At 40.6% G+C, this 23,196-nt stretch overlaps 1 protein-coding gene across 1 annotated transcript in view; it reads right to left on the reverse strand.

The window, feature by feature from the left end:
• Positions 1-5,962: 5,962 nt before the first annotated feature.
• NDUFA8 (NADH:ubiquinone oxidoreductase subunit A8) overlaps positions 5,963-23,196 on the reverse strand; it is a 40,789-nt gene continuing 23,555 nt past the window's right edge. Inside the window, exons 2-4 of the mRNA XM_078641971.1 lie at positions 17,412-17,575; positions 10,448-10,613; positions 5,963-6,210 (exon numbers count right to left, since the gene is read on the reverse strand). Of these exons, the coding sequence (XP_078498097.1) occupies positions 6,073-6,210; positions 10,448-10,613; positions 17,412-17,575 (468 nt within the window). The 3' untranslated portion in view covers positions 5,963-6,072. The remainder of the gene's footprint in view (positions 6,211-10,447; positions 10,614-17,411; positions 17,576-23,196) is intronic.

Raw genomic sequence — 23,196 nt, forward strand, 5'->3', positions numbered from 1 at the left:
GTCCTCTGTATGGAGATCTTGTAAAAACTGGGCAAATGCATTTTCATATCTCAACATCATCAGAGATTATGTTGCCTGAATTTAGACATCTGAGATCTTTAATCAGATTCCTTGTCTGATTGGCTTTGGTCTTCCATGCATGCAATTTGCCACACCCCTCCCCGTATTCATGGTGGGATAACCTACTAGCTTCCCATTTCCTCCCCAATTGCTTCAAAATGGTCAGCAAGCTCTGCTCTTGATAGTTACAACTTTTGATCAATTTGTAGTGCACTTGGACTGTTGGAAGTTTGTTCTAATCATAGCTGGTGGGTATGTACTGCAGCTTCAAGCTTTCTGATTTCTTCCATGACTTATCTTTTATGTAACATTCAGGCCGGTTAAGAGTACCTCTTAGGAAGGCTTTGCACGTGTTCCCTATAATGTGCAGGGGGGCTGAATCTAGATTTAAAATGGAAAAGTATTTGGTGACATTTTTCAACTTCTCCACTACATCTGGCTCGAGATGTAAAGAACGTTTTAAAGTCCAACTCCGGGAGAGAGGCCTAGTCTTAAGAGTGATCTCTAGGGTGATTGAGGAGTGGTCAGATAGATGTTCCGGGACATGAGTGAATCTAGTGGTGTTCTTGCTAATGAATGGGCCCACCCAAAAAAAATCTATCCTAGATCGGTGGCCACATTTTTGTTATGGAATGTAAACTTTCCCCCCGTCGTCCCTGCCTTACCTCCCATCAGTCTCCAAATATCTGTAAGGCCAATTTCTGCCATCAACTATTTCAGCGCGATTCTCATATTCAGAGTCACAGCCGTTGCCCTCCTAGAAGTTGAGTCTCAGATTAGGTCTATAACTACATTAAAGTCCCCACTCAAGTTTATGGGATCTTTAGTATACACTAATCGAAGGAGTAAGGCACGTAGAGGGATCGGATCATCAAGGTTAGGGCCGTAATGCCCCACGAAAGTGAACCAGGAGCAGTACATTTTGGCCCTAACAAATGACCATCTACCGAGGGGATAGGCAACACAGTCCCCTAAAGTGGCTTGGATGGATTTTTTGAAAAGGAGTGCAACTTCCTTCACTGAACTCAACTGTGTGGTACACACACAATGATCAACCCATTTCTGCATTAAGTATCTCAACCCACTCCTCTTTAAGCAAGTGAGACTCATGTAAGAGAAAGACCTCACTATCAGAGAGTCTCAAGATTTTCTTTCTTCTAGAGAAAACTCCGACGCCGTTGACATTCCAAGATAGAATTTTCAGCTGTTTAGGTCGATCTGGATTCATCACGAGAAGTATAGGTAGATACGTAGTGACCTAAGTGACCTGGGTTTACAACGTGTATTTAGGAGCCTAAAGGATCGCTACTGTCCACTTGAATCATGGTAGCAAATGAAGGCATTTTTTTTTACCCACATGCTCCCCCACCCAGTACTTATTGTTAATGTTTTCTTTTTGCTTGTGACCCAACCCTCTCACCTCTCCTACCTCTCCTACCCCGGGAACCCTCCCAAGAAACTAGAGGTATTCTGGAGACTAGGTCCAATTGGAGCTCTCTCGCTACATCACAGCAAAATTAGTAAAGTTATTTTGAATGTGCTTTGATCTGTTCAATCAAGGTACTGACTTTACTGGGGTCTCGGATGGTATGCATTTTATTGTTCACATCACCTTTAGGGAGGGAGGGAACCGGAGGTTGGCAGTGGTGTCCAGCCCTCTCAGTTCTTGAATAAACATCCCCATCTCCCACTGTCTATCTTGAGTGGCAAGTAAGATGTCTGATCTGATGTGGAAGGACCACTCTCCTTTCTTATATGTCCCTACTTTAAGGGTCCCCCACAAGGATTTTCTCCTAAATTGAATATGACTTGAAATTCACCAAGATCCTACTCAGGTTTTTCTTCCCAGGTCTCTTGAGGAATGGGTCTCGGTGTTCTCTCTGGATATTGTCTTCTAGACTCTGTTCCTTTACATCCATGTTAAATTCTTTGAGGAGGCTAATGTTAAAATCTCTAATATCTCCTCCATCAAGGCCTTCCAGCACATTCAAAATCCTGATGTTTCTCCAGGCGCCGTTTTCAAGAGCTTCTAATTTATCCCAGAGTTCTCTGTCGCTATTCCTCAACTTCGAAATCTCATTCCTATTAGTGTTGACTTGTTTAGAAAGATCTTCAAGAGACACCTCCGTTGCCCAGACTCTTTCCATTCAATAGTTGATCTTATCTTCCTGCACCTCCTGTGCACCTTGGATCTTTTGTTGGTTTAGCTCGGAAACTGCAAACTTTTCCCTACTCTCAGTTAACAGGGTAGATAGAAGTTTCTCTGTGGAGGACTGTTCAGTCGGGTCAACCGTTACGGTGGGCACTTCCCTCTAGTCGAGAGTCTGACTCAAAGTGTTCCCAGCAATACAAAAGGGGATGATGGACGGAGCACTTGAACAAATCAAACACTCACCCCCAGTCAACTGATCTGGGTTTAATCCATCACCATTCTTTAGTTCACTCAGCCACCCCAGTTCAGACATGGCTATATGCAAATCAGTCTGACCCTGTGCCTTATGGGAACAGTCCAGCCCGAACTGCCAAGCCATGTCTTCCCTGGACTGGAAACAAGCATCCTGGGACCGGTTTCGGATTCATAATCGTCATCAGCCAGGCTATCTTGAATCCAGTGGCCAAGTGAACAAGGGACTCACGTCTGAGCATACCCTGCCACACTTAGGGCGAACAAAGCGACTCAAAGTGTTCCCAGACCTAGAGTTGCTCTGAACCAGTACCCCATTCTCTGCTGCTGTTGCCAGGGGGCCATACCTATTTTCTAAGAGTAAAGTTGTTCTCCCATTCTCATTGGTGGTAGCACTCTCCATAGCTCTCACAGATTTCAGTTCTATGCACGGAAACTGGGAAGGCAACTGTAGTAATAGGGCGGGATGGACTATTTGAGCTTGGACCTTGTAGTAGGAACGGAGTGAAGGTGTCATTTTAACACGGTCAGGTTTATTTGTAGGCTGCCTTCTATCTGTAGTCAAAGATGTTTTTATCCGCGAGTGGCCTATTAATCAATGAGGGGGGGTGGAGGTGAGCGTGAAAAGCACTGCTGTCTAGATTCTTCTGGGGAACCAAAAGGGGACTCTCTTTTAAGGAGGCCCCTCAGGGGGTTTGCTATTTACCCCAGATGTGCCTACTTCTCAGTGTGTACCCATTTATGCAACAGGCAGAAGCCTCACTTAATTCCTTCCACTTCGCAAAGTGTGTTTTCCCTGATTTAGGAGCCTCACCTGGAACAACCTGGCCCCAATTCCCCTTGTTTTTCTTACAGGAGTCATCAGGGGGCTTGCTGCAGCATCCTCCAAGCCCACCTTTCTGGATTCGCCATGGAGAGAGAGCCGGCTGCCTGGGCAGGCAAGCACGATCCCAGGTGCAGAATACTGTCCCACTGCCCTGGAAGCCGATCCTCGCAGCTGCGCTGCCTCCTCCGCCCACACACTGCTTCGCGCCTGCCCTGCCATTCCAAGGCGGGGAAGAAAACACTCTCCGTACGATCCTCACGGAAGCCGCAGAGCCGTGGGGAGTTCGTAGCTTCACTCTGCCACTATGTTCTGCAGATTTCTGGCACAAGTAATCTTCATATATTTTGCCTGGTGCGTGAGAGCCTACGACCGGCACTAGCTTTCAATTAAGGGGATTTTTTAACTCTATGCACTCATCTGAAAAGGAGATAATCAAAGAACACCTTCAGACGAAATGTGTGCAAAAGAGTGCTATGGTTGGTGCAAAACTTTCAAAGCACAAACACTATATTCATCTGTTCAATCGCGCTAAATGAATTAAAAAAAAAATGTAAAAGTGCACTGAAACTAAACATATGTAGTGAAAGGATCCTTGTAGCAGGGGCAGTCTCCAGAGCGGGAACAAAACAGCCAAAATGTGGGACAAATGTAAACATTCACCAACAACAGCCAAGGAATTTTTAAAGCCAGAGTAAACAAGCAATGAGAAGCGCTGGGCATGTTCAAAGTCCATAGACTAAATACCACGTCTCTTCAGAAAACCTAAACAAAGAATAACAAAACCAAAAGCTGCGTTTTAGATACGGACTATTTTATAGCACCACCTGTCACGAAAGACTCGCGATTTCCAAAACAAATAAAAAGAAAAGACACGCTTTGAATCACCTCTCTTTATTCATTTCCCGATTGAGTGTCTCTCACATTTTCTTTTTGCCTACCAAAGTATACAGCATGGGGCATTGGCTAAACTAACTGCGAGGCACAACATTTTGCTTGTGCATATCTACTCAAAAAGTAGTCCACTGCCAGTGCAAAGTCTGGTAAACCAATTTCCACTTTGTGTATTTTTTCATTTTATTGCGAGGAACCGTTAATTTACTTACACCTTTAGAAAGCAGCATTTTCACTTTTTATTACTTTTAATACAAATCAAGTAATACACTATGAGGTAAGCCTCTATTTGTGAAAATCTGTTCACAAGAATGCATGCCTTCTGCTTGAACATAGCGAGTATCTTAGCAATTCTTCCTTTTTGGTATAAGTTATATTTGATACAATAACCAGCAACTACATTGTTTACAAATGCTATTTACTGGTGCTGCATGCACCAATGGCATTACTCACGAAAAGCCTGCTCTCTTGGCTTTGTAAATCCAGGGAAAAAGGAAGCCAACAAAAAAAAGATTGCTTTTATATAGAACGCAAAAAAAAAAAAATTATATGACAAACAGTGGGATGACCAATTCAAGATTCCTGAAAGGAAAGAGCGGTTCAGACGAAGTTGGTACTGGTTGGGGAATTTCAATTAGCAGATTTGCCTTAATTTCAATAGTGGGCCTTTTCTAGGTCAAAGATTCAGCTGCCCGCTGCCTCACAACATAGATTTGGGCTTACTGGAACACTTCAGCCAGGAAATGAACTTTTCCAAGGTACAGCCTCAGATCCAAGAGCGCATCTAGTGCTTCGACCACAACTTATGTTTGGCAATGTAAAGTTTTGCCTTAACCTCCTGGATCACTTTTTGGTGCACATTGGAAATCTTATTACAACAAGTTGTGACAACAGCGCAAGTTATAGTCTTGATTTTTGACAGCACCAGGGGATCCCTTTTGGGGTGACAGATACGCAGTTTGAAATGCATACTTTGTGTGACTGACATCTGCTTCCTGCTGTCCTGGTACTGATTTCAGCCGTCTTTGGAGAAGGACATATTCCATAGCGCTCGATCATAGTAAGAATTTGACGTTGTTGGGAAAAAGAAAGTAGGGAGCGAAGGGGCGGAACAAAAGGAACTGACGTTAACGCATAGAGGCGGTGCTTTTAAGCAGTGCCCCTACATCACTTCTGTGGTGGTCCAGAGTCACCACATAGACACACAGCACAAGGGAGCATTGCTGAAAATATTCTCTTGCGCAATGGAGTCTTCTATAGGTGAGGAAGCTACGTCAGAATAATCCTCAGAACAGTTTGTGTATCTCACTGGTACCTTTGAATTTCCAAATAAATCTGCTACTTTAACAATACAGTTATGATTTTGTGGGGGTGAACATGTAGTCAGCTCACAGTTACCAATTTAATTTATGTGATTGAAGTCTATCCATTTACTGGGCAAGTCGCAAGCAAGCTCCTCACATAAATTAAACCACCAAGTTTGGTGTAAAAATTAAAAAGCGCAAATATGAATTGGCAGAAGGTGCACACAAAACTACGGTACAAACACTTCACAATGACCATCCTTCTTCTGTATGATAGGTGGAACTGTATAGACACCATGGACTTTTCCAAATATACTACTTTTATAAAGGCATATTATCTGCGTAAATTAAAACAGTGCATAAAACAGCCATGCTGTATGGGCTGACAAATGGGTGCATGTGTATAAAATATTTAGCCGCGTTTTTTTTATTCTGACTGCTCTTTTTGTGCTTATGAAAAACAGACTAGTTAATCCATCAAGGATATTAGGTTTTATTTCTGCCACATCACAAATTGTTGAAACGATCACAAACTTTTAAAGTCACATCAGTTATTCTTCTGAATTGCTGAATTCTTGGATTTGTTGCTACCAGCTCCAGAAAAAGAGCCTACTGCCATACTTGGAAGGTTTCAGCTCTGCATCGATAACTGGATTTGGCTCTGGTCTTGGGCGAGAGTGGTACACATTTTCCGGAATCGGGCGGCTAGTTTGCACTTTTGTGACCTGCAGAAAAGTGTAATAGGTTAATTATTTTCATACACATATATGCTTTTGAAGCCAAAAAGTGGATATCAAATGCATTTCGTCAATTGGTATTAGATTTGAAGTCTCATTCAAACATCTCTTTACATTAATTATGTGGAAACTAAAGTTAAATAAAATCACAAGAACCAATCGCAATTTAATCCCGCTCATTTCACTAGTGCTCTCAATTAACTATTCCAAAATGCTTACATTTACATTCTGTTAATGCGTATAGTTTTAGATCAATTTTGTGCTTTTAAAATCCCAAAAAATACAAAACAAAACACAACATTTAAACCATTCAGGTACATCTGCAGTTCAAATAACCTACGACATCCAACAAGGTAATTACCTTTTGAGAAGTTCAAAGTGGCTGTAATAAAATACAGCTTGGGTACCCAAAGCTACACAATTAAACTTCTTTCTGTTGAAAATTCATTAGGACAGCTTGTAATTTAGGCAAAAACTCCAGGGAGGTTAGCGTCAAACCATAGAGTAAATACCCAATGTTATAACTTAGTCTGCCGACCAAATTGCAAGACAAGGATAGAATAGAATTATTTTTGCACGGTAGTTAACCACGTCAAACCTGTACACGCAAAGTAATGATCTATGCTCATGCCCCCCCCAACAATTCATGAAAAAAAGAGAAAATGCTTTCCTGGCTACAGCATTAACCGTCATTGTTCGCTTTCATTCTCTGTGCAACTGTGTCTTTCATCGTTCTCTCGTCTTCCAGTCTCCACCTTTGTCCACATTTAGTACTAGGTCACTTCTTACCCTATTCATGGAGTGTTCCTCCTTCTTGATTAACCACTATCCTGAGTACTAACTCTACGAAACTAGTAGCAGCCCGACACCTTGCTCCATTTGAGCCTTCTCCATTAGTACCAATTTCTGTATTTCTTTCTTTAATGTTTGTTTCTTTCATGAGTGGCAAGCATGTAACTATTTTTGGACTTTCCCCCCTCTTATTCTTACCAACCTTTCAATTGGGACACTTTGTCCCACAAATCTCTGTATTTTCCAATTTGTAAAATTCACATTTTTCATCCTTTTATTCTTGCGTCCCTATTTATCACATCCATTGTCAATCATTACCTTGCTAACTTTCTGGGTTTTCTTTTTGTATGTTGTGATATCGTCTGTGTATGCTCTATGTGTGTGTATGAAAAATGCCTGTAATTGAAAGAAGTCTGTACTAAGGAGTTGGGTCCATTTTATCAGCAAGGTTGGACCACTAAAAACATACAATAATAACATATCTTGTCTGAAATTATTTAACCAACACCAAAATTCAGTCCTTAATGATCAAGAGATTGAATTTGCTTGACCACATATCATATACACAAAATAAATTCAATCTTTCTTTTAACTCACTTTACATATCAAATCATAAACACTGGATGACATAACCAAATGTTTTATATGCTTGTTTAGCCCAACTTGATTCAGAAATCAAAATCATTGCTTATACAAACAAAAATCATTTTAAACAGTGCATAACACATATAACATGTACCAGTCCACAGTGTTAAACAGAGGAGTTCTTTATTTTATTCCAATTGTCCAAATTCTTAGGATCAAGAATGTACAGGGGTAGCAACTAATTAATTGTACCAAGAAACGGCACCTAACTTTACAATAATGATCACCTATATGTAGTTGTAAAGTTCAATATGCATAGAGGTTGATGGATTTCGAACAACGTTGTTTTGGGGTCTGCTCAGGACCAAGACTGGGTACAACCGAAAAGAAATTGAATGAAAAAATGGCTTTGTGAAATTCTAATTGTTTTTGTGAGCAATTCTCATTTAACGAGAGCCCCATATAGTGTATTTAAAATATCTCTATAATAGTATGTGTACCATCTGTGTCCAGAGTAGTTAAGTTGGAACATGAACAACAAATGAAAAAAGCAAACAGATACTTGTAGTTAAAAAGAAAACCAGTCTTATTCTTCATTGAGTTTTTCTAAAGGCGTTTGTTCATGGTGTGACTTACATGAGTTGCCGCGTGTCCACTGTAATTGCTGCCACTTTCTGACGGCAATAAAAACATCTGTTTGTTTGCTTTGTCCTCTTCTTAAAGACTCACTTTACAACACTGTTATGGTAAATTCAAAGCCGAAAAACAAGGCCACAATAAAGCTGCGCCAGGTCTAAATTACGCCGCATGCACTGACAAAGTTAGCCTTTAATCTAATGCACAGAGTAAAAGAGACACAAACCTCAAGGTGAAAATTTCAATTAATTGAATATTTTTCCACAGTAAACCCAGGAATTGGAAACCTGAGAATAATAACTTTGAGGTGACTAAGCGAAGAATGTTCATTCACCCTTCAGTCAAAAAGTGGCCACAAACACAGTAGACATGCAGGCAACACATGTAAGTCGCACCATGAACCAATACCTTTTGAAAAACACAGTGAAGGATAAGACCGTTTTTTTTAAACTAGGATTATCGGTTTGCTTTTTTCATTTGATGATACAGTTTCAACTTAACTACACTGGACACAGATGGAACACATATCATAATAGAGGTAACTTAAGTCATCTACGAGGAGCTCTAGTTGAATGATTAGTTGAATAATAAATGGTCCTGAGGAGACCCCAAAACAACAGGGCTTTAAACGCTTCTAACTACGCATTTAGGAGTAGTTGGACTTTACAACTACATATAGGCAACCCTTATTGTAAAATGGAGGTGCCTTTCTCTGGTACAATTAATTAGTTCCTCCAATCCCTGTACATGCTGGATCCTAGGAGTTTGGACAATTTGGATAAAATAGAAACTTCTTCTGTTGAAAATGTGGACTGGTGCATTTTGTATGTGTTATGCACTGTTAATAATTGTTTTTATTTGTATAAGCAATGGTTTTGATTTCTGAATCATGTGTAGGCTAAACACGCTCATAAAACTTATTTATATCCAATGTTTACGACTTGATATGCAAAATGAGTTCAAACAAAGTTTGAGACATTTTTGTGTATCTGAAAAGTGGTCAAGCAGTTAAGGACTGCATTTTTGCCTTTGTTGCAGGATTTCTGACAAGGTATAGTGTTGTTAGAGTACACAATTGAAGGAAGACAGACATATTTACAGAGTTACCCAAAATATGGACTTTAAACTGTAAGAATTCAATCCCTGTCACAGCTCGCTACACTGCCCTGCGTGGCAAAGGGTAGAGAAGAATGGCTTCTAATAAGGACATGAACACTATTCTCAAATGCTAATAATTAGAAAATGTGATACGTTATAGGAAACAGTTTTTGTGGGCAAACAGTAATTTACTGTTTGGCCGACTCAAAAAAGAGCAGATTTGAAAGCTAGGAACTTGTCCCTTAATTGATAAACCAAATACACATGTAGCAATTATGTTTTTAGTGAGTCACAAAATATAAAAATAAATAAATCAAAGGAATACCCAAGAGAATCCACAACAGTTGTAGATGTCCTTGAATACAGTAATGTATAAAAATAATAAATGTACAATTTGACCTTAGGTGGTAAACTATGCATCTAAAATTAGGACGCCAAAATGCTTTTGCTCCTTTCCTCAGTTTTCCCTGCAGAAAAACATTTTTCACGTGGATCTTCCTACTTTACAAAATTGATTTATTTCTCTTGTCTCGGATAGAATTAAACATAGGTAGGTTTCCAGGGTGGAAGAAGTTGCTAAGTAATTACACAGCCAGTTAAGAGCAGGCGGGTGCCCACCTAATTTTGGACTCCAGTGAACCCAGATACACACACGCACACAATCCAGCCTCAATCCTCAAATTACGAATGCAGTAGTTCTGTCACATTGGTGTAATTTATTCATTCACAAATTCACTTTATGGACATAAAATTCCAACAATCACTTTTCTATGAATAGGGCTGGGAATATCCCTTCAGAAAGGGCATATTTAGCACAGCATAGCTTAACGTAAGTGTGCAAAATGCACTGTGCATAGGGCTCAAGAAGAACTACTTAAAAAATGTTTTAAATGTGAATTTGTCTCTCAGTTTTTACTTGCCATTTGTTGTTTTTTACTATCATTATGATATATATCTGTGTTCAGCATTTTGGCAGGGGTTACAGCAGAATTCACAAAAATACCAATGTTATGAGATGAATTCAGAACGTCCTAAAATGAACTAACAATTAAGTACCAAATAATAATGTTAATGTACCTAGCTAACAATAGGAGAGAAGAAATGCAAATCTCACCTTTGACAGCTCTCCTAGATCAGGTCTTTCCCAACCCAGCTTATCAAAGACACAGTCATCAAATAGTTTCTGTTGTTTGCGACAATGGCGAAGTTCCAGGAGGTTTGTATAATCTAAACAAGTCCAGTATTCTGTAAAAGGCTCAGCACAATGTTTCTTAATTTGCCTGTGAAAGAAGTGAACGTCTTATTAACACCACAAAACAAGGAAAATTGTATGCTTTAAACTCTGGATCAGTCATTGTTATAAGCACTAGGAAAAACATGACCCTGGAGACACGTATGGTTATATTTTGTACATTATTCAAATTGTTTTAATTGGTGAGATATTCGCATAAATAAGATGAGCTTTCCACACAAGGACGAAGCTGTTTTTTTACAGCGCCCTCAAAAGAAATGTAATCACCACTTCGGTTGCTGCTAGATGATCTGAATCAAGCCAGTGAAGGCTAATGACCAAGTTACTTACCTTCGGTAGTGTTCCTTCTGCTGGACACTGTATGTAACTGAAGATTCATCACCTTTAGAATCTTTCTAGGCAACAGACTTGATCAAGGTTTTTTTTCCTTCTTCAAATGCTCCTCTCACCCCAGTAGCTTGTGTAGTATGGCTCTGTGGTGATTTCACACCGCCTAAACCACATACAAGCATCATCCTGCACATTGATTTTGCAATATTTCTCCTTCCATGACCTCAGATTCGGAATACTTTGAACAAATTGCAGGTGAAAGTGTGTGAAAATCCAATCTTGAACTTTATTATGATATTCAGGAGACCACTCCTCAGAACAGGGAGGTGAGAAGGTAGTGTGGAATCTGTTGTTCTATAGAATGTTTACCGTTACCAAAGGTAAATTAACTTGTTCTTCTGATGGATACTGCTAACCGCAGATTAATCTCGTTTAGAACAGATACCACAGCCTTCAATCTCAACAGTGGATAATTTAAGGAGTGGACTTCGATTAAGAAGTCTTGCAGGCCCAAGAAGGCAAAATAGTCCTGCTGCTGGTACTGACTGTCAAGGGACTGGTATTTCATGAACGAGTGCACTAAAGATCTTGTATCAGATTGGCAGATATCCAGAAGCGGCATACTCCGTCAATGTTGTTGTAGAGGCCTTGGCCCTAGAGGAATAACGCAGGTGCCTTCTCAACCAGTGCATAGTAGATTTGAATGCATAGGAATTTTCACCTCAACAAACCCCTCTTCTGCGCTGCCTTTTTTGTTTCCAGTGACCTCACAAAGAGCAGTTCATTCACACGGTGTTCCCTCATATGGTCAATGTAGAAACTTGAAGCTCGTAGGATCAAGCCAATGGTGTCTACCCCAATTGCTTTCGAAGGGGTGTGCTAGAGTGGAATATTTCAAAAGGTAATTGACTGATTTGGAAGGGTGATTCCACATTTGACCGGAAGGTAGCACCAGTCCTCAGCAAACATTTGTCTAAGAAGAGAGGGGTATTGGTAGATCCCACAGACAGCACCTGTAGTTTACCCACACAGCGTGCAGAAGTGATGGAAATAATAAAGAATGTCTTGATTATCAGCAGCTGTAGTGAGCAAATGTCCATAGGCTAGAAAGTTGTGCACATAAGAACATGAAGATTAAATTTAGGCCCCACTAAGGCAAGAGGAATGGCTTTAGAACAAGCATATGCGTCGGGCGCCTCAGAAAACGCACAACAGGTGATTTAAAAAGGGAGGTTCGAACAGGCAATAAAAATGGCCAAAAGGGCTGACAATTAACCCTTAACTGTACCCACTGCACGGCTGTGGTGGGCCAACAATAAAAAAAAACAACAATACATCAGAAAGTCTGGCCTGCAGTGGGTTGAGATGAAAACCCCCACACCAGGCCACAAAATTTACCCAGAAACCAGCATAGAGGGATTTCGTGTGCAGGCAACTGGTTGCAAGAATTACATCTAGCAAGCGAGGCAACAAGTCAAAAGAATTTAACTGCCAACACTCAATTTCCATGCATGGAGATGAAGGTTGTGCCGATTTGAGAGTAGGATAAGTTGCGGAGACTGAAAGTTTTCCCCAAGGGATGGCCAGAACGGCATGCTCAGGCGTTCTAAGTACTAAATTCTCCTGGCCTTGTTCAGGGATATTAAAATGACTTGCCTGATCTGCCCGGGCTTTTTTTTTTTCCAAAAGAACTTGGAGGTTTTAGAGGTAGTGGTACACGTGACCCATGTCACATCGCATATGGAATGAGCTGTCCAACTGCATTTTTTTTTCTTCTGAAACTCCAGTGCGCAGATGTCTTAACACTGCACACTCGCAACAGTGGCAATCAGATATAGCCAGGGCATTCTTCACGGATCGAAATGGTTTATGCTACCTTGGTATGGAAGACCAACGCAGGGTTTGGCTCTTAAGCAGTAAGCCCAAGCCTAATAATTTCACATAACAAGAGCACCAGTACTGCACCAGTACTGCTACAATTTTCACAATCTAATTAAGGTGAATTGACAAAAACAACAACACGAATCAAAGTCAGATTCAAAACAAGGCAAAGGCCATCAAATCGCATGAATTTAGCCACATTCAAGATATGTACAACATTTATTTTTGATTGGCCTAAACGCCGTGGTCTATGCGTTTCGAATCCCTCCCAATGTGGGGATTATCATCAGGACCAGAGTTGCTGAAAAACAAAAACACAGAAACCCTTTCTTAATAATTTCCTTTAACGACTGCTTTTGAAGCTTTGAGTAAAGGCAAGAGCCTGTTGCACCTTAAAGGCACGTAGAGACAGGGGTCCTTAAAGGAAATTATTAAGAAAAGGTTTCTGTGTTTTTGTTTTTCAGCCACTCTGGTCTTGATGAGAATACCCATATTGGGAGGGATTCGAAACGCATAACAGGTCATTGGAATTAGGATTGGCACTGTAAATGCAAAAAGGCCAACAAATAGCCTTTAATCGTGTCTAATGCAAGGTTTTGCTGGGCAAGAGATTAAATAAAAAGTAAAGTATCTGACAATACAGTTTGCAAGCGGTCTGTGTTGAAGACGCCACACTTGGGCACAAACTTGACCTAGGGCACATTGTAGATGGGGTTTGTATAAGGATGACTGGATGCAAGGAGGACATCCACAACTTCCGGTGGCAGATCGTAAGCAGGTAACTGCCACTACTCAAGATCCAACCATTGAAGTTTAGATTGAGCAGATTCTATTACAAAACAGTGCCTGGCTACTGTGACAGAAGATTACCCCATAGCTGTAGGATAGACAGGTGGACAAACGCTCCTACCCAGTAGTTACGGGTACCACGGGTGCCACAAGTAGGACTTGGTCATTCCAGATAGTCTTCAGAACTCGGGAGAGGCAGTGGAGTCAGGATGTACAGAAAGCCTCTGCTCCACTGCTCCACTCTAGTCTAGTCTAGTCTAAATTCATCTACAGACAGCGTTCGTCAGCACTCCAACACGCATTAGTCTGGACACTGTGCATTCTTGATGGTGGAGAAAAGAACTGGCCAGGCCTGTTCCCACTGATGGAAGATGTCCTGCACCACCTCAGGTTGCAACCACCATTGTGATTTACAAGGCATTGCTGCTGAGCTTGTCGGTCCTGTTGTTCTACGATCCCCCAGGTGGTTCCCAATCATGGAAATGCCCAAACACTCCTGCCAACTCTAGAGGCACACTGTCTGTGGGTACAGAATACCACTCAACCCTGCTTGTTGCAGTACCACATGGGGGTGGTGCCGTCTCTGAAATCCTGCACCATCCTTCACTGGCAGAAAGGCCTTTAACACCAAGCCGTTGCAATTTACCTCCAACAGATTTATGGTGAGCTGGGTTTCCGCTAGTGACCTCTCGTCTTCTTTGCCAGGTGACCACCACCATCCAGCAGCGCACCTTCTGTCACCATTGGCAACTCTGGGTGAGAAAGGGTGAGGTTTCTACTGCTGGACAAGCTGCAGTCGAGCTTCCACCAGTCTAGATCTTCTATAGTCTCCTCTGAAACCTGGATGACATGACAAGTTTTCTTTATGCTGGGCCCGCTGAGACTTCATGCCCAACTGCAGAGCCTGCATATGAATATTTTGGAAAATCGGGGCCCCTGCCTTAAAGGATGAACCCTGGCAAGGTATAGTACTATTTGTAAAACTGGACACACCGGGTTACGTGCACATTAACTACAGAGTAAACAAGACGTTGTCTTTCAATAGATTAAATTCCAACAACTAACTTATATTGGATATTTCTTATTTTATTTTTTTTAACAGTGTTTAGTTTTTCTTAACATATTCTTATTTCATCTGTACAATTTATCAAACATTTTTTTTGGATGCAGTTTTTTCTACATATGACACATAACATTAAATTTACACTGATTAATTCATACATAGCAGTTCATAATTTCATTTCTTAAATACAGAATATATTCCCTTCAACGCGTTTCGGCCGATTGCCTTCCTCAGGAATTCTGCATTTTCTTTTTTGCATAGACAGTAGGCTGTATTGCACAGGTATGCAGTGAAGCAGAATATCCAAATCAAAGAGTCCGAGCGTCTCTAATGGCGTCAGTGTTTCTGGATACAAAGAGAGAGATCCAATATTTTCACTCAAGGTGCTTGATATATGGGTTTAAGATCGATTTATGGTGTTCAAGGATGGATAGTTTGACTTCAAACTTCCTGCTCCTGCTTTAATTCAAGACCAAATCTCCGTTATAATGCTGTGTTCTGCTGCTGATATTTCAGGTTAGTGCTTTTCAACCTGTGTGGCTGTATGTGATCCGTCGGTCCCGTATCACCGCTCTGAGCAGAGCGGTGATACGGGACCGACGGATCTCCGTTTGCATCTTTGCACCAGCTTTCCGAGAGACGGCAGATGCGACGAGGCGAAAATATTTGTTTACCAGAGAGCCACAGCGCTTTAAAAGCTTCGCAAATAGGGCTGGAACTCGAGACATCCCAGAAATCCAGATGACCGTCGTGAACATACAGCCACACAGGTTGAAAAGCACTAACCCGAAATATCAGCAGCAGAACACAGCATTATAACGAAGATTTGGTCTTGAATTAAAGCAGGAGCAGGAAGTTTGAAGTCAAACTATCCATCCTTGAACACCATAAATCGATCTTAAACCCATATATCAAGCACCTTGAGTGAAAATATTGGATCTCTCTCTTTGTATCCAGAAACACTGACGCCATTAGAGACGCTCGGACTCTTTGATTTGGATATTCTGCTTCAGTGCATACCTGTGCAATTAAGCCTACTGTCTATGCAAAAAAGAAAATGCAGAATTCCTGAGGAAGGCAATCGGCCGAAACGCGTTGAAGGGAATATATTCTGTATTTAAGAAATGAAATTATGAACTGCTATTTATGAATTAATCAGTGTAAATTTAATGTTATGTGTCATATGTAATAAAAACTGCATCCCAAAAAAATGTTTGATAAATTGTAGATGAAATAAGAATATGTTAAGAAAAACTAAACACTGTTAAAAAAAAAAAAAAAGAAATATCCAATATAAGTTAGTTGTTGGAATTTAATCTATTGAAAGACAACGTCTTGTTTACTCTGTAGTTAATGTGCACGTAACCCGGTGTGTCCAGTTTTACAAATAGAGCCTGCATATGAAACCTGGTAAAGAGGAGAAGCAGGAGGCACGACATCCATAGTCAACAAAGTCTCAGAGTTGCTCTCAACAAGATCCAGGACGGAGGTTGAAATATTGGGGTTATAGCCTGAATGTCCTGGAGTCATTGCAGCAGATGAAAGGCCCTAAAAGCATGCACCATGCCCAGAATGGCTCCAATAAAGGGAAGGAGTACAGTATGACTTTGTCTTGTTTATTGAGATTTCCAGTGTTGTTAGAAAACTCGCTGTCGTCCGGAGGTCATCTAGGACTACTGTGATGAGCCTTCCTTCAGCAGCCAATTGTGAAGTGTTAGATTTGTCAACGTTAGAGAGGTCTTCCCCCAAATGTCTGGTCTTCCTCGTCCATTTTTACTGACTTCGATTTTGCTAGGGCACTTTATGACTGCTAACAAGTGTTAACGTGCTTTCTCCTCTAAACATGGCAACACTGTCTTATGCCCAATGTGCATATTTAATTTACTTATAAGTCCCTAGTAAAGTGGCACTACATGTGCCCACAGCCTGTAAATTAAATGCTACTAATGGGCCTACAGCACTGATAGTGTCACCCACTTAAGTAGCTCTTTAAACATCTCTCAGGTTTGTCATTGTAGCCCGTGTGTGTGCATTTTGACCTGGGAAAAACAAATCCTTTAGCCAGACCCAAACCTTCCTTTTTAATAAATATAGGTCACCCCTGAGGGACGCCCTGGACAGTCCAGCAGGAAGGAAGGAATGTATTTCAAAAGCAGGACATGTACTTTTAAGTTTTACATGTTCTTGTTGTAAAAAACTCTTACATTTGTTTTAACAGGATAACATTGGAGTTGTCGTGTTAGATTTTATAAGAGTAATTTCCAAATGGGAAGAGATAATCAGTTCATGTTTGTAGTCTCTGGAATCACAATTTGAAATCCTAACGTATGGTGTTGTCGGATGTTAAACTGCAATTCTGAAAATGCCACTTTTAGAAGGTTGGCCCTTGAGCGCCTGTAGCCTGCCACTGGTAACACGACTGGGTGTGACTTACAGTTGAGCTTTGTGTATTACTTCTAGACAGCCTTGCACAATAGGGAGCTTAGGTTTTCCTGGATGGTCCATCGTTGGCAGAAGGGAGGGAGGAGGTGGACACAGCACCACTTACACCTGAATAGGCTGTTCCCTGCCTCCACGCTAATAACCTGTAGCCAACAACAGAGTCTCACATGCAGCATCCTACCCGCAGTTACACTGCTCCCTAAGACAGTCAATTTGTTTTCAATTTCCCAATTAATATTATCACAATAATAATTGCAATTATTGATTTAAATTACCAGTACAAGTTAGCAACACGTGGAATAAAGCTGGTAAAAGCAGTACCTGAAGAAATCCAGCGCACATTCGTTGACTTTAGCCCCTTCCTTCAAGCATTTTCTCGGGTCCTTTTCCTCCCAGCGGCAAAGCATGAACTCTTTGTTGGGTTTGTCACACTGCGCGCCATAGTGATGGGCGGCTCCTTTCAGAACGGCTGAACTAACGTTAACCTGGAAGATTCAGAAATGTTCTTAGTGTTTGCAAGGCTTGGATTTGTCGTAGTTTTTAGAACAGTCATTTGGCTGCTGCTCTGCGAATAAACCTGCACAGATTTTTTCACAGCTGCAATAAACATACCCTTAGCTACGGTGTGACATCAACATCTCACAGCTCCATGCATCGTCTAGCGCAGTACAACTAAATCTGCCTACGACTAACATTCAGTTTGGTGGTTCCGTAATGCACCATGTTCCTTTTATTTCACCACTGCTATCATCTTCATTCTCATACAAACAGTGAAGTCACCAAACATGGCCACAACTAGTTTCTAAGCCTCCCACTCAAGAGCAAGAACGAGAAGAAAACATGGTATGGTTTGATGAAAACTTCAAAACCTTGTTGATCAGGCCAAATGGAGCTTAAACGAGTGCATACTAAATAAAATGTGAAGAAATGGGGTTTAGCTGGTGAGAAAATGAAGGTCTGAAGGTCCTTGCGGTGAATTATGCACACTGAATGCCATTCTGCAACGCTGTCGACGAAAGAAAACGAGAATCTTTCCTGTCTTGAGTTTTAAAAGGCATTAACTCCCACCCAAATCACACACATTCTGCAACATCTGTATGGCTATGCGATGGGTTGCAGCTCAAAGCACACAGATGTATCACTAACCATTTAACATTTTTAAGATTAGATTGATAATTTCAGTAATCCATTTGATTGTATATACCAGATTCATCTGCTTCCCACTTTCAAACCTAACAGATGTGTTTTAAGGAAGGTAATGTTGCAAGCGAGCCTTCCTTTGCTCTGACTCGTTGGCCAGGAGATCGCACTGAACATGACATTTGATTTGTATGGAAACATACCACAGCTATATATTTTCTAAGGTTTGCAGCGCTAGGAACAAAACCTCCTTCATTTTGACTGTCTCGCTGGAAGATTGCACTAAACGTGGCGTTTGCCGGATTTGTAACATATTTTCCTCAAAGCTTGGGAATTTCCTTCAGTTTTCCTCCTGACAACCAAAGGCATTTCTGAAAACTAGAGGTACAAGGAAATCCATGCTGAAGCGGCTAATATGAATCCCAACACGTTTAATCACAATCTGCCCTGTAAGAGAGAGAGGCCAAATCCTTTCCCTCCTGCATAATCCACTGTAATACACAGGTTATTTGGCACCTGACACTTGTCTGACATTAGTAAACCACAAAAAATGGCTCTGTCCTTGGCTCGAAGGAAGAATACCATTTATTTACAAGGATCACTGAAATAATATCGACTGCCAAAATATCGACTACCCAAAATATCGAGGAAAAAATATCTACAGCCAAAATATCGAGTTTGTATGTACAAACAGGTAAGTACAAAAATATCGAGTACAAAATATCGTTTACAAAAATATAGATGTAAAAAATATCGACTTTATTAAAAACAGTGTTAAATTAAATTAAAATTTAAAATTAATTACTAAAATATACTTACAAAGACTTACATTAAATTATAATAATTAAATATTTTATTAAAGTTATAAAAAAATTAACAATCATATTTATTAAAAACATATATATATTAACATATTATAATTAAATAATATCCTATTTTATTTACGTACAATAGCTAAATGTAAAAAATACTATTCCCACTCCAGTGGGTGCAACAGTAGGGAAAGCGTTGGATAGCGTAGGGGTTTAAATTACTATTCCCACTCCAAAGAGTGCAACAGTAGGGAAAGCGTTGGATAGCGTAGGGGTTAAAATTACTATTCTCACTCCAGTGGGTGCAACAGTAGGGAAAGCGTTGGATAGCGTAGGGGTACAAATTACTATTCCCACTCCAGTGGGTGCAACAGTAGGGAAAGCGTTGGATAGCGTAGGGGTTAAAAATACTATTCCCACTCCAGTGGGTGCAACAGTAGGGAAAGCGTTGGATAGCGTAGGGTAAAAAATTACTATTCCCACTCCAGTGGGTGCAACAGTAGGGAAAGCGTTGGATAGCGTAGGGGTAAAAATTACTATTCCCACTCCAGTGGGTGCAACAGTAGGGAAAGCGTTGGATAGCGTAGGGGTTAAAAATACTATTCCCACTCCAGTGGGTGCAACAGTAGGGAAAGCGTTGGATAGCGTAGGGGTTTAATTTACTATTCCCACTCCAAAGAGTGCAACAGTAGGGAAAGCATTGGATAGAGTAGGGGTTTAAATTACTATTCCCACTCCAAAGAGTGCAACAGTAGGGAAAGCATTGGATAGCGTAGGGTAAAAAATTAATTAAAAGTAATTAAGAATTTAATATAATATAATAATTAATCAATTAAAATGACAAATTAAATTTAATTAGCAAATCTAATTTAATTAATTACCCATAAAATAAATTAACAATTAATTCTACAGTACCAATAAATATGTTTACATATTTAATGAATTATAATTAAATTACTTCCCACCCAATTCCCCTATAAACCCACAACCCGCTACAGAAAATAAATTAGAAAAATTAACATAATTAACTATTAATCAATTTAAATTAATTGCCAATTAAATTTTAATTAATTACCAAATAAAGATTAATTAACAAATAATTAAAAATGTATAACAATAAATTAATTTACATATTTAATTAATTATTATTAAATTACTTCCCACCCTATTCCCCTATAAAACCCACAACCCGCTACAGAATTAAATAACGCAAAAATTGAAAAATACAAATTTCATTAATTATTCACATAAATACCCACAATGAATAATTCATTATTAAAAATTAGATAATTTTAATAACATAGGTTAACTGTCTATATTTTTAACAGTCGATATTACTTTACTTAAAAACTATATTTTTGCTGTCTATATTCTGTCCAGTCGATATTTTGTCCAGTCGATATTTAAAACTCGATATTATGTCCTGTCGATATTTTGAAGTCGATATTATGACTGTGCACCATTTACAACGTTATCTTCCTTAGATCATACTGAATTAGAAGAGATCTGTTGGTTTTATGCTTTCTGTTAAAGTCCTAAGCTTGATATCTGTCATCAAATGAACTGGCCACCATAAACAAAGATTCAGCCAAACTGTCAGACCTGCGCCAATATTACATAATTTGTTGTGCTTGCTACAATCCTTAGGAAATCCCACACATATTTGGTAGGACTGGACTCAAAATTGAGGGCAGCATTTCCTTAGTTGACTTTCCAGATTATTGTTTGTCCATTTGAAAAACAAAACATCGAACAAAATTGTTTTAAAAAAATGAATATATCTCTAATAAACATTGCTGTGTTCAATACCATGAAATAAGCCCTCATATATCAGTTGATTTTGCCCAAATGCAGCTGTGCTTCAAATAACATCTTCTGGTCTCACCTGCATCCGGCCATAATAACATCTTGAACTAAATTAGATGGTGGTGTTAAGACAATAAAAGGTTTAAAAATATACACAAAAAGCACACACATCTCAAGTGACACCATTAGAATGGCCTCTCGATGCTGGGTTTTGTGACCCACAAAAATGTCCCAGGAGTGAAACAGGTTTGAGGCCAATATCACTCAAAACAACCAGAAAGATTTTATTCCAATGTTGTCCAAGAGTGGTAACCACAAGTTACAGAGACAAAAAGCTTGAAAAATGGACAAGAGCACCCCTTCATAACAGTAGCATATAGAAGGGACTTTAGTCAGTGCCTAACATACAGGCCACAAATTCAAATCTCAGTAAGACAGCTACTGGGCTGATAGTATTTCTAAGGTATATGTTACTAAAAGAAAACATGTGCAAATGGATATAGATCTATCAAGTTGGACGCAAGGCCTGATTACCTCCAGCCAACCTCGCTACACATGGCCAGAGTCTGTGTACAGCTTCCGCTGGCCTCTAGTAGAGGGTTGTGCGCCAGCTCTGGCTGAAGGCCACATGTAGCGGCGCACCCCCACTATGACTAAAGTGGACTGCCGACAGAGTATTGGGTGCTATGTCTGGCTTCAGGCCAAGTATCCCTTCGGTTAACTTTCACGTTGCAGACTAAAACCGAAAAAACCCTGGAATTTGCAAGTTTCATTAAGCGTGAGGTTAAGAGCATTGCATTTGGTACGAGAGTTATGGTTTGCATGGCTGTGATGCGAGTTATGGATCAGGGCCCTAAACACAACATGTACATTTCGAAGATCTTCAAGCTTTTTTGGGTCGTATGCAGCAGGGATGGACAGCAGGGACTGGACTGAGGCGAAGTCTTATGCCAATCTGCCTCATTTGGCCAACTACCACTTGTGGTGGCAGGCCAAACGTAGCAAAAGTGCACTGAATACTTTTGTCCATTTTTTTTTTTTACAGGATTCCTGCTCATGCAACAACAAAAACTAGCTTTTAAAATTTACTGCCAGGAGTGTTCCTTTTTGGAGCCCACCACATGTATCAGGTTAGGCTCCTCCAACCTCCTTATGCTTTGTCTATTTTTCCCCAACATAGTGCTCGGGTACAGTGTTGGGTAACAATGACAGCAAAAGATTCTTCTGTAACGGCTAGACAAGAAGCGCATCACAAACTTGTGAATCTGCAATGCATGACGGGAGATAGAGCTCCCTTGTTCAATGCTTTTCCTTTAATTTTTTAACTGAAGGCTTAACAAATCCACAGGGGATCATCAAATTAATGTTCCAGCTATCCATAAAGTTTAACCTCTTCATGCCCAGACCAGAACACTTTTTAAACACAAATTTTTTGACAGCTACTGAATCGATTCACATCTAACCAAGCAAAGGCGCTTACTAGACTTAAGTTCTATTCACATGCCTACTTTTGTGCAATTTCGTTCAGCGTTTTTTTCTGTATCGAGGAGCAAATAATCCTACGGGAGTTAAAATGAGAAACCTCACTTGCACAAAACTTGCCATTTCGAATTCAAAGCGGATTTCTTTTTTTTTTAAAGTTTTGTGTAGCTTCAAACACTGCCAAAGTGATTCAGAAAACAAAATGCCTTTTAAATGAAAATGCCGACCTAACCACATAGTAATAAAATATTACACACACACACACACACACACCTACCCCAACCCCCCTCCCTCCCCACATGGGCGTGTTATTAAAGGAGTTTAACCATGTGACTTGATTCTACATACTTCAAGTCCCACAGTACATTGTCTTCAACAAGGCCGACGCTGTCATCGCACCCCACCTGCGGGACATCATCAACACCTCCTTCGACGCCGCCACCTTCCCGGAGAGCTGGAAGCACGCCGAACTCAGCGCTCTACTTAAGAAACCATCAGCCGACCCCACCGACCTCAAGAACTACCGCCCCATCTCGCTGCTCCCGTTTCCGGCAAAAGTCATCGAGATGACCGTCAACAAGCAACTGGCCACCTTCCTCGAGACGAACGGCTCCCTCGACCTCTCGCAGTCTGGCTTCCGGGCCAACCACAGCACCGAGACCGCCCTGATCGCAGCTACCGATGACATCCGAGCCCTGCTCGACAACGGAGAAACAGCGGCCCTCATCCTCCTGGACCTCTCCACGGCCTTCGACACTGTCTGCCACCGTACCCTAGTACAGCGCCTCAGCAACGTCGGAATCCAGGAGAAGGCTCTGGAGTGGATCATCTCCTTCCTCGCCGGAAGGACACAGAGAGTCCGCCTC

This window comes from Lissotriton helveticus, chromosome 5_1 (genome assembly GCF_964261635.1).
Source record: "Lissotriton helveticus chromosome 5_1, aLisHel1.1, whole genome shotgun sequence".
NCBI lineage: Eukaryota > Metazoa > Chordata > Amphibia > Caudata > Salamandridae > Lissotriton > Lissotriton helveticus.